At 40.5% G+C, this 11,376-nt stretch overlaps 1 protein-coding gene across 3 annotated transcripts in view; it reads left to right on the top strand.

Annotated features, from left to right (window-relative positions):
- Window positions 1-4,416, top strand: part of tfap2a (transcription factor AP-2 alpha) — a 9,631-nt gene extending 5,215 nt beyond the window's left edge. For 2 of the 3 annotated variants that reach the window (XM_010786355.1, XM_010786353.1), the window contains exons 4-7: window positions 44-269; window positions 958-1,076; window positions 2,604-2,745; window positions 3,834-4,416. In XM_010786355.1, the coding sequence (XP_010784657.1) occupies window positions 44-269; window positions 958-1,076; window positions 2,604-2,745; window positions 3,834-4,119 (773 nt within the window). In that variant the 3' untranslated portion in view covers window positions 4,120-4,416. The remainder of the gene's footprint in view (window positions 1-43; window positions 270-957; window positions 1,077-2,603; window positions 2,746-3,833) is intronic. The other variant, XM_010786354.1, reaches the window with a different exon arrangement.
- The last annotated feature ends 6,960 nt before the right edge of the window (window positions 4,417-11,376 follow it).

Below are 11,376 nucleotides of genomic sequence, written 5' to 3'. Positions count from 1 at the left end.
CCCTCCTCCTCCATCCCCTCTCTTTCTTTACCCCCATTGCTAGGTCCAGTGTCTTTATCCAAGAACAACAACCTCTCCTCCATCCCCGTAAATAAGGACGGGCTCTTCGGAGGGGTGGTAAACCCCAACGAGGTGTTCTGCTCGGTTCCGGGTCGCCTGTCCCTGCTCAGCTCCACATCAAAGTACAAGGTCACGGTGGCCGAGGTGCAGAGACGCCTCTCGCCACCCGAATGCCTGAATGCCTCACTGCTGGGAGGAGTGCTGAGGAGGTGAGTTAAAAAAAGAAAAGAAAAAAAGAATCTCCACCTTCTCTCTCTTTCTGTACCTGTTTGTCTACTCCAATCCATTCTCTCTCTCCTCTGTACCAAGAATAATTAAAATCGACCAACCATGACACCTAGCTCCTGCATTTAAAGCAGGAGGGGTCTGTTAAATTCCATATTAACTTCCCCTAGTGCTCTCTCTCTCTCGCTCAAATTAATGTAGGCCTAGTCTGTTTCAACCCCAGCTCTATAGGCCCACTGAAGGCATTACACATGAAAACATTGGTCTCCAGTGAACTGTCTACTGAAGTGCTGTAGACACGCAGCCAGTAATAGCGCTGCCTATTAAGTAGGGCTTTATTTATTCATTTTGTACAGTATTTGTTTGCTGGTGAAAAAGGGCTGGGCTCTTTTGGTATTATTTATAGCACGCACGAGGGATGTAATGGAGGGTAAAGCCAGCCAAATGCACCTTTTAATTAGTGAAAAAAAGCCATAGAATAAAAAAGCTAATTCAATTCCTGAACCACATTAACTGTAAATATATAGCCACCATAGGAGGTCCACGTCCCAGAGATCAGAGAACATTATAAAAATACGTTTAACTTTTTGCCAAACAGTTGTCCTATACTTATACATTAACTACATTATTATATATTTTATATATTAAAATGTGTACTCTGTTCTGTCCCAGGGCCAAGTCTAAGAACGGAGGAAGATCCCTACGGGAGAAGTTGGATAAAATCGGCTTGAATCTACCTGCGGGCAGACGCAAGGCAGCTAACGTCACCTTGCTGACGTCACTAGTCGAAGGTAAGTCGAGTGCCGTAAATCACGTTCCCACTCTTGTAGCTCCCGCGATATCAAGTGCTTGCAAAGTGGGATTTTTCCCCCCCTTCTCTCTCTCTTTCTTTCTCTGTGTTGGAAATCAGCATATGCGCTCATCCGTGTAATGTGGACCGACTTTGCCTCGCAAGTAATAAAGCATGAAGGATGTGTGTGTGTCTGTGCAGTGCAGTGTGTATGTGTGTGAGGAGGGGAGAATGCTGCTGGTTATTCTATGGCTTTGCAGCGTTGGCCTTCGCTTTCAGGAGCACACTTGCAGGTCCACGGCTGGCCTAGTTTATACACAGGATGAATTCGTGTTGAGGTCCAGTTAATTATTGAGTGCTGCTTGTTTATTGGGCACCACTGAGCTGCTTCACCCCATGGATGAGAAGTGGATTGATTTATTACCCTGCATTATTTCAAACATTAATACAGGCCGGGTATGTCGGCGCAGGGCTGATTTTTTAATAGTGACTTAATTATTTCGTTAATAGCTTTGGTTTTTCGTGAAGATGCAAATGGGATGGCGCTGACCTATTGGGAGCTATATGTTTTGGTCCTATTAAAGAATAAATTAGTCAATTATGGCGCGATGAAAAGATGCACTGAATAAATCCATTTTGCTTGCAGAGTTTAACCTTATTATTCAGTGCAGTGGTATTTGGTTGTGCTGTGGGCTTTTAAAGGTGAATGCCTGCGATGGTTCATTGGTCCTTGTTAATCATTATTGCAGAAGAGGGCCGAGTGTTCATTGTGTTTGGTAGAAAATGTGCTGCTGTATTGTAATGAGCCTGGAGAAATGTATGATTCTTGGTGATAAGGGGGGGGGTGGCATGGGGAGGGTGGGAGAAGGCAGCCGGTTATTTAGTGAAGGGACAGTGCGTTTGCTGAAGTGCTGTCATTGTTTATGATCTGCTCCGTTTTATGGAAACCAGTTTACTGGACTTGAGCTTTGATGCTAATTGGCGCATGCGTTCTTCCGGAGTGGAGGCTTATGGGCAGGAAGCCCCGCAGTAAAAACTCAACTGCTTCAGGAAATTAAAACCAAAGACTTGGAAAAAAATATATAACAGGGACGGAATGAAACCTGTATATGTAAAGACAAAGCGAGATTTAGCTATAGCCCTTTAAAATTGCTTCCCCATGCCTGTGTGATCTGCTGGACTCTCAATAATGTGCAGCCATTGGTAATCAATGACATGGTGTTCAGCATGACGCCCCGTCTATATTTCATATCCACTTATTGTCTCTCCTCCATATTATTCCGTTCTCACGGTATGGGGGGGGGGAGCTTGACGTGCATTGACAGCTCGCAGTTTTATTATTATTATTCCCGGGCTATTATTGTCATCATTAGTGCTGTTGTGAAGGCACAGGTGCTGTAACCCTGCTGTCTGGACACATCAGATTAATCATGTGTCGTCCAAGCAGGGAGTGTGAACTCCTCTGAATTTGATGTAACCATATTTAATAAGCAAACACATTCAACCTCGTTTTTTCTTTCCTTCTCAGGCGAAGCGGTTCATCTTGCCAGGGATTTTGGTTATACATGCGAGACCGAGTTTCCAGCCAAGGCAGTAGCTGAATATGTAAACCGTCAGCATTCCGACCCAAACGAACAAGTCCAAAGAAAAAACATGCTATTGGCCACAAAGTAAGCGCTATTATCACATTTCACTGTGTCACACCAAATGCATCCAAACACACACGAAGACAGGGATTGGATTATTAAAATTCACACTTACAAATAAAAGTATGTCATCATGACACATTACGTTCATCATTGCTCCATGCCAATTTCAGTCCACTAATAGCTAGCATAATATGAATTAATTAACAAGCTGTTTTGTGTTGCCACATGGCCTACTTTTAATTGTTACTGGACATCTCTGCAAATTATGGATTTCATTTAGACCTTTTCATTTACACATATAATTCAATATAATATTATACATTATTATTAAAAGTGAAGTTAAATGCTCTGTTGTTGGTATGTTGACTGGGCCTTTTCCTCTTCCATAAGCACCGTTTCGTTTGTGATTTCAGTGACACTGACACATAGCTGGTTCACATGCAGCACTATAGGTGTTTTTATTATGAGAAACAGGGGGATTCCTTAACTGGCCTGCATTTAATATTGATAACGGGCCACTATTATCAAACAGCTGTTCACTTAGAGTGTATTAAAATACCAATACATTGAAATGAAGAGAAAACGAAAAATATTAGATTTACATTTAACGTGACCATTTTGCACAAAGATAAAGGTGTTTTTTTTAAGGATTAAATTCCGGGTTTTTTACTTCATAGTTGTATTGGTTGCTGTTTCTATTTGATAATAAGCAGCTGAACGTTTACACTGCGAAATGGTTGGTTGTTCACCGACAAGTCATTTGCACTCATGTTTTCTCTTAAAATCTTATTCTTAATAAAAGAGAGATATCCTGCCCCTGAGCTCACAGATGAGTTTCCACCTGTTTGCAGCTGCAGGACATTTTCTTTAGCCAGGGGTTAATTTCTGAAAACAAAGCAGAGTAAGATAAACAATTTCAGTGCACTAATAAATGTTCTGAAGAAAAAGTCTGCAGAAAGAGGATCTGCTCACTTTAGGCTAATTTGGAGTTTACAACCCAGCACCCCTGCAGGACTGACTAATTACACATTATTTTTGATTTATTCTCATCATGCATGGGTTTGCAGTGTTGTGTGTTTGTCATTAACTCTGCGTTTTCTCTGTTTTAGGCAAATCTGCAAAGAGTTCACAGACCTGTTGTCCCAGGACCGCTCGCCGCTTGGAAACTCGCGGCCGCAGCCCATCCTCGAACCGGGAATCCAGAGCTGTTTAACCCACTTCAGTCTAATCTCACACGGGTTCGGAACCCCGGCACTGTGCGCGGCAGTCACGGCCATGCAGAACTATCTGACCGAGGCTATCAAAGCTATGGACAAAATGTACCTTAACAACAACCCCAACAGTCACTCAGACGGCACTAAAGGCGGAGACAAAGACGAGAAGCACAGAAAGTGATGTTTCCATCCTCACCGGGCCAACACCCCGGAGGCCCTTCTTCTACACCGACCCCTCCGCCTCGCCCCGGCCCCCACCCATCCAATATAAATATTATAAATACCTTATAAATACTATTGATAAAGTTAAACGTGCCACTTCCTGATCTTGCGAGCGGTTTTACATGTTTTGTTTTGGATTCACGGGGGAAACGACGCGAGAATCTTCTTCCAACACCTGAACCATATGAAATGTTATTTTAAAAAAAGAAAAGAGAAAAAAAAGCTGCGGAGGAACAGCTCCAGGGCGAGGAAAAAGGTGTATTGCCTCAGCCAGAGGACTTTTTATGTACTCCCCTTATTTTTTATGAGCTGCAACGAATGGACTGAAATCCAGCGACCCCTCTATATCTCAATTTTACGATTGTGACAAAAACGAAGCGAAAAGAGGATGAATTCTTATCAGTATTGTGAATAATAAACTTGAAAAACAAAGAGAAATTCCACAGAGCTCCATGTCATGACTTCAGTTGTAGACTCTCACTCTCTCCAAGCGACCAACTTGAACTTTTTGAAATTTCAACACGATTCACGGTTATATAAGGGAATCAGTGTTCATGTATGTATATATTTATTTATGTGTAATTTAATGGGAATTGTAAATATGGTGCGTCTGTTGAAACTTCTTTTTTATTTATCTGGTGCCTCCTGTTTTAGTGGGTTTGAATATTCGGTTAGTTCTTCTTCATGTGATTTTATGGTTCTTAGAAAAACAGAAGTTTGGGGTATTTTATTTCTCTGGGATATTTCAATTCAGCCCTCTTGTAGCATGTTGAGGCGACATTGAAGCAAGTGAACAAATTGAATAGAAATAAACTTCCATTTCTCTCTATATATATCATCCTTATCAGTTTTTTATTTGAGACAGAGCAAAGGTGACACCCTGAGGAGAACTTTTTTGTGTTTCTATTTTCGTTTTTATACAAGCTTTTATGTGTTGTGCCAATCAGAATCACCTCTTGTTCTCTCCTTGAAGCACCATAAAAGCAATAAATGGAATATTGTCTTTTTTTAAATGTTGGAAGACATTTAAAAAAAACATTTTTTGGGACCACCTGATATCTTGTCATGTCCGATAATGTCCAACATTGGAGGCGGTTTTAGCTGTATTGTATAGACATGTGCTGGCAAGTTCCCATGCCTGTCAATGTATTATAGTCCTTTGTTGCCCAGAAAAAAATAAATATTTGATACGCTTCATCTCGATTTTTATTCATATCTTTTAATTTTTTATTCACTGCACCCGGGTGTTTTTTTTTCCTTTCTGTTTTTTTATTTTGTTGGTCTTTTTTCCATTCTGAACGGCTACAGTAATTGAGTTTAAGCCTCCCCCGACGATTGCTCCTTGCAATAAGCAGCTGAACTCATTGCTTCCCTCAAGTATAATAAAAAAAATCTTACTTTAAACTCCCTAGTTCAGAGCACAGGATCTTATGCAGGCCAAATGGCTCACAACAATGGATGTATTCGCGTTTGAAGTGCAGCGCCACCCCTCCAGCTAAAACCCTCTGAGATGTATATAGGCCTGGTGTGCAATGTTTGGTTGTTATCGGCTATATTTGACTCCGCCCCTCTTTTATTCTGCCTTATTTAAAGACATGCATCAAATATTTGTTATGTTGTTTGCCTCTCAGTGTAATCAATGCACAATCAGCGCGCAGTACGCTGGCGTTTTAATCTATATTTCGTGATAATCATACCACTTTCATGCGGAATCTTCATCTCTGGCTGGTAATTTTTGTTGGTCTTTTGTTTGGCTGAGTGAGCCTATAACTATCACGCAGGCTGTAATAGCAAATCTGATGCTGGCCTTGGCTTTATTTTGCGTGCAGAGCTGCAGAGAGCGTTGCATAACACTTGACTTTGATTGTATATTGATGGCGTTGCACCTAACTCGGAATCATCTGATATGGAGCATGAATCGGTGATATATGCATCTGCTTTTTCCCTATTTCACTGTCTGGTAACCGTGCAGTTTAAAATATTGTGAGAGCACCCCCCCTCCCTCGCTTGCTCCTCTTTCTCTCCTCAGCAGCCATATTTATTATCTGCATGATTTTCGGGCCCTGGTTTAATTCTGAGGCAGTTGTTTTTTTTGTTGCAGGAGGGTGAATGAAGCCTAACTGTACATGTCCTTGGCATAATTGCGATGCACAGTGCTGGAGCAGGTGAAGCGAGGCATTGTCTGTCAGGCCCTGTTTTTGTTGGCTCAGTCTTCAGATTGTGTGTGGGATCCTGTCCTCAGGCACAATAGCTCACTCATAAAGGGGAGAGACTACCCGGCTGCTCCTGCTATGGTGCATGTGAGGGGGGGAATAGCATAAATAGTCACTTTAGGGGAAAACAATCGTATTAAAAACAGCATTGCTATTAGCCAAAAAGGAAGCCCCTCACGTGTGTCATTAATGCTAATGTTATTTAATAAATGCATCAGGGTTTGGGTGAATGAAAACAGGTTTCGGAGGGTGAAACGAACGCATTATAAATAGTGGTATCTGTGACAATGGTGGATGTTTGTGCCTATTATTAGTGTGAGATGAGTAGTATGGCAGGGCCTGTAATTGTGTCTTTTTGTGTAATGGAATTGGTGTTAAAGAAACTCAAAATCCTATTGTGAGGCGTTTGTTTACACTGATACTAGCCTATAATTTGCATACCTTTTTAATACGAAATTGTAATTATACCCAAATTCGATCTTAAACAGGTAGAGCTAGTTCCTCAGTGAAAGTCATTTTAAAAAAACACAACAAGGAAGTGTGACATTTGAAGAGCCAGTCAGCAATACCCAGATGAATTTGGCTAATTCAATCCATAGCTGCTGCTTGTCTCAAGTAAAGCAATTACAGCTGATTCCCGGTTAGTAATTAATAAGTGTGAGGCCTGTTGTTATCAAATATGTTGGAGGATTTGCGAAATAAAATATGAGAGGGGTTAGAGTGACGCATTGTGTGTGATTAAGCGTTTTCTGCAGGCAGATGATGCGTAAAGATGAAGTGTGGATAGTTTTTTATTTATTAATTTCATACACTAACTTGCAGTACTTTTTTTTGTATGATTCAGATATTTCCCTATTGAATGCTTGTGTGCTAACATTGCAAAGATTTTTTTTTTTCTTCATGCAACTCCGTTAATTGACCACTGCCTGTCGCGCATTTTACGCAACTTTTCATCTTCAACCAGCTGCTCTCTCATCAGCCCTACACATGTGTCCCATCCACTTTACACGCCAGCAGCCATGTATGTGGTCAGAAAGTATTTAGTTGACGCTGTTGAGGTCACTGCTTGGTGAAAGGAGTGTCTGCATGGCCTAATTACCCCGCAGCACCATGGCTACAACAATCTGCACTGTAACGCTCGCAGGCAATGCTTTGGAGCTGCCTGCCTGCATGGGGAGATATAGGACAGCAGCACACAAGGACTAGATTTTTTCTTCCTTCCCCTGCTCTGCCACAAATGTTATATTGGGGTGATTGGAGTTTGATTTAAGCCCAGCTGTCCTCCTGACATTTAAACAGAGGGATCTGCTGGAGATTGAAGTGATTGTTTAAAGATGATCAGTCATAGCGAATTACTTTGGGGGAAAAATACTTTCCAAAAGATCATTGTAAGTTTGCCTTATTGATGGAAAATAGACGTGTTTAAGGAATACACATGTTGATGCTCAAGAAATAATAAGGGACAGATATATACTCGAACTACACAATTTTTACAAACGCAGTAGAGCAGGCCCTAGTCAGATGTGTCACCATTACGCATTTCAAACGGCCGGCTCTCGCTTTAAATGGCTCGGACACGACGCAGGGTTCCTTTAAATGACATTTTATACGGTTATTGGTGCAATCGAATTAGGCCGTGTGACTCTAAAGTTTGCAATGAAGCGCAAAATGGCTAATTGTCCTCAACTCTGACATCAGCCGTCATTGGCGCTGACCCCCCCCTGTGGGCCCCCTTGCCCACTGAGAGCAGGGCTCAGAAGCCAAGAGAGGTCAATGACTCAAGCAAATCATCAAATCACCGCTGATTACTCGAGACATTAGGTAATCGATTAGAAAACATTAAGTGACTTTGAATAAACAAGTGACTGCTGATAGGAGGAGTTCAATAACTGCAGAGCAATAGGCCTATGGCTCATTCACAAAAAATTAGAGATGTTTGATCAATTGCACGTGCACAATTCCTTGCACATGCACAAACACATATTCGTTTTTTTTGTGGTTTCTGTGTCACTTAAACCAAGTAAGGCTTTGGAAATATTATTTTGTTTGCACTTACAGGTCTCATTGTATCAAACACTGAGGTCTGTCAATGTCATGGGCTTGTGTATCCCTAAATATGTGAAAAAAGAGGGGATTAAAATTGTGTTAATGTTTCCCTCCTCGGTTAATGCAGTTTATATTCTAGTTTTAGTCATTCTCTCCCTCTTTCTGTCTCTCCCTGCATCCGCTGCAGTCAGCCAGGGGGGGAGTGTCGCCCCGGGCCAAACATATGCTTCTTTCCATTGCACTAATCCAAATGCAGCGTGGAGGAATAATTGCTCGAGTGGCCGTGGCTTCGCAGGGGCTTTGTCCCTCACTGGCTCCCGTCAGCCAGGCACACGCCATTTCAATCAAGCCTCTATATCTCTCTTTCTCTCTCTCTGTGTATCAAACCTCGGACCTTTTATCAAACCAGACCCTCACGCTCCATAAGCACACAGCCACATCCTCTAAAAGGCGTTTTTTGTATTTCCCCCTCATGTTGTTGTTGCTGTCAGGTCATCACATTTGGAGCCCCATCTTCATTAATATTGACAGTGCAGCACGTTGGCAGGCTTTATGGGCAAAACGGTCGCATGAGCAATGAATACAAATTAAAAAAAGACTTTTGGGGTAATATTTCCTCAGCGCCGGAGTATTTTTAATATATTTCACAGATTCCAGGCACCAGGAAATATTCGGTCAAGAAGGGGAAATCCACTTGGTCATTCAAGCAGAAATCTGACAGAGTTGATTATGGCTTGTTTGGATTTAATGTGTTGTTAAAAACAGACCTAAAATGATTGACAAATGACGTGATCTGCACAGTTTCACAGATGTTGTCCTTGGGGCACTTTCGTGAAAATAAAATGCTGAGGGCCAAATATTTACTGTATCAGTAGTAACCAAACAGAAATAATAATAATAATAATAATAATAATAATAATAATAATAATAATAATAATAATAATACAATATTAATTAATTTAAAATAAATTGCAAATGTTGTGGGTTTATTTGGCCAACATTTGGACAGACAGTATCCCACTGTGCCAAATGTTGCCATTACAATTATGATAAAAGATCATTCGATTCGGTTATTCCATAAGGAAACAGAACTGTCTGTTTTCCTGTGATGAATTTCCAAACATACACAAGTTTTACATCGGCCTGTGTTCTGATCACACACACTCTCACACACACTTTAACAGCCCGTGTAATCCTTTGCCTTATTTTCTTGTGAATCAACGATGGAAAAATCACTCTAGTAAAATGTAGCATTTTACTAGGAAATCAAATATTTCCACGGATAAGAAATGAAATAAGACAGAGCGAGAGATGGGGGGGCAGGGGGGAGCAGCGTGGATGTCTGACTGAATTAATAGACATGATAATTTCACACTATTTCATAGTGAGCTATCTGTTCCATCACAGCAAAATAAAAGGGTCACTGCGCAGCTGTGTCAAACCCCAAGCGTTATTATGAAGTTTGATGACAGACCCCCACCCTCTCTTTCTTTTTTTCTCCTCTCCCTCTCTTTTTCTTCTCTCTGGTACTTCGCTTCAGGCCAGCAATAGCTCGGGGCCACGCCGGTGCCTCCCCATGATAAAGGACTTATACTCTGTCTGCGCAAAGAAAGCCGCAGCAGCTCCTCTCTCTCTGAACCTAATCAACTCACTGGCTGGGCCCTTAACGATTGGTATACAACCCCCCCCCTGCCTCTTTTCCTCCATCCCTCTCTCCCCCCTTTCTCTTTTTCTCTTTCTGTGAGTTGCTGCACGTTTTGTTGTGTATTTCTATATTTATTTTAGAAATGGTCACAATAATAGTATTAATAACAATTACAATAATAATAATAATAATAATAATAATAATGACAACATTTATGATTATTCTTATTTTAAATCATCTTCATATAAATACACAATAAAACAGTGTAAAGAAATAAATACTGGTCGAAAGGAGTTGAATATAGCACTGTGAAATAATATGAATTCTATAATAAATATATAAATATATACAAACATTAATTTATACAGTGTGCATATATGAATATACATATAAAAAAAGGATGGCATATAAAAGTATATAACTACGCCACAAAGAACATTAAGGTCATTTTAAACCCAGCCGAAGTTGTTATTCATAACTGCAAGTTCCTCACTTTTTTACTCCTACACACAAAAATACATACAAAAATAAATTATTATTTCCCATCAGAATAAAAAACAAGACATTCATAAAGAAATGGGACAGATACTAAAAATACCAGGACCTCTTCCCCTGGAGCCTCGAGGTTGATAAGTCCTTAAACTCTAATGCCAGGTGATGGGCCCATTCTCTCCATGTGGCTTTACTCCTGCCTCCAGGTTAGACAGTTTTAACTTCATCCAGCAGGAAAGAAACTCTGATGCAGTCACTACAATCTTTTTTCTTGGATGAAAAAGGGAGTATGTTTGGTGCTGAATTTCTACAAATGCTACTATTTAATTTTTCACCAGCACTTACAATGGTATTACTTGCTTTAAGTGACTCTATCTGCAATTTCCTTGCTGTTTGAATCTTAATGGATTTTGCAGTTATTGTCCCTTTGGATAAAAGTATCAGCCAAATAGACTTGCTGCAGTGCTTTGGGTATTGGGAATTATAACTTATTTTTTTAAAGAAAGGGCATCAATTGGCAAAAATATGTACTTAATTAAAATGACACTTGTAAAGAGTGATGTTGCTGTGAAGGCCAGTACAATAAAAATATAGAAAACTATGGATATGGAAGATACGAATGACCCTTGTGTCCTTCATCATCCTCTTCACTTCACAATAAGGACATCAATTAAGAGGAATCAGAACTATAAAAAGATCTCTTTCTTTGCTTATAACATTTACTTTTTTAAGCTTTGAGTTGTTTCACTTCATTGATTGTCATTTCAGTGTGAACAGTGAAGAGTGACAGTGAGAGATGGAGAAAGAGAGGGGGGGGGGG

Source organism: Notothenia coriiceps, unplaced genomic scaffold (genome assembly GCF_000735185.1).
Source record: "Notothenia coriiceps isolate Sejong01 unplaced genomic scaffold, NC01 NC01_scaffold00029155, whole genome shotgun sequence".
Classification (NCBI taxonomy): Eukaryota; Metazoa; Chordata; class Actinopteri; order Perciformes; family Nototheniidae; genus Notothenia; species Notothenia coriiceps.
This window is presented reverse-complemented; position numbering and strand designations above follow the sequence as displayed.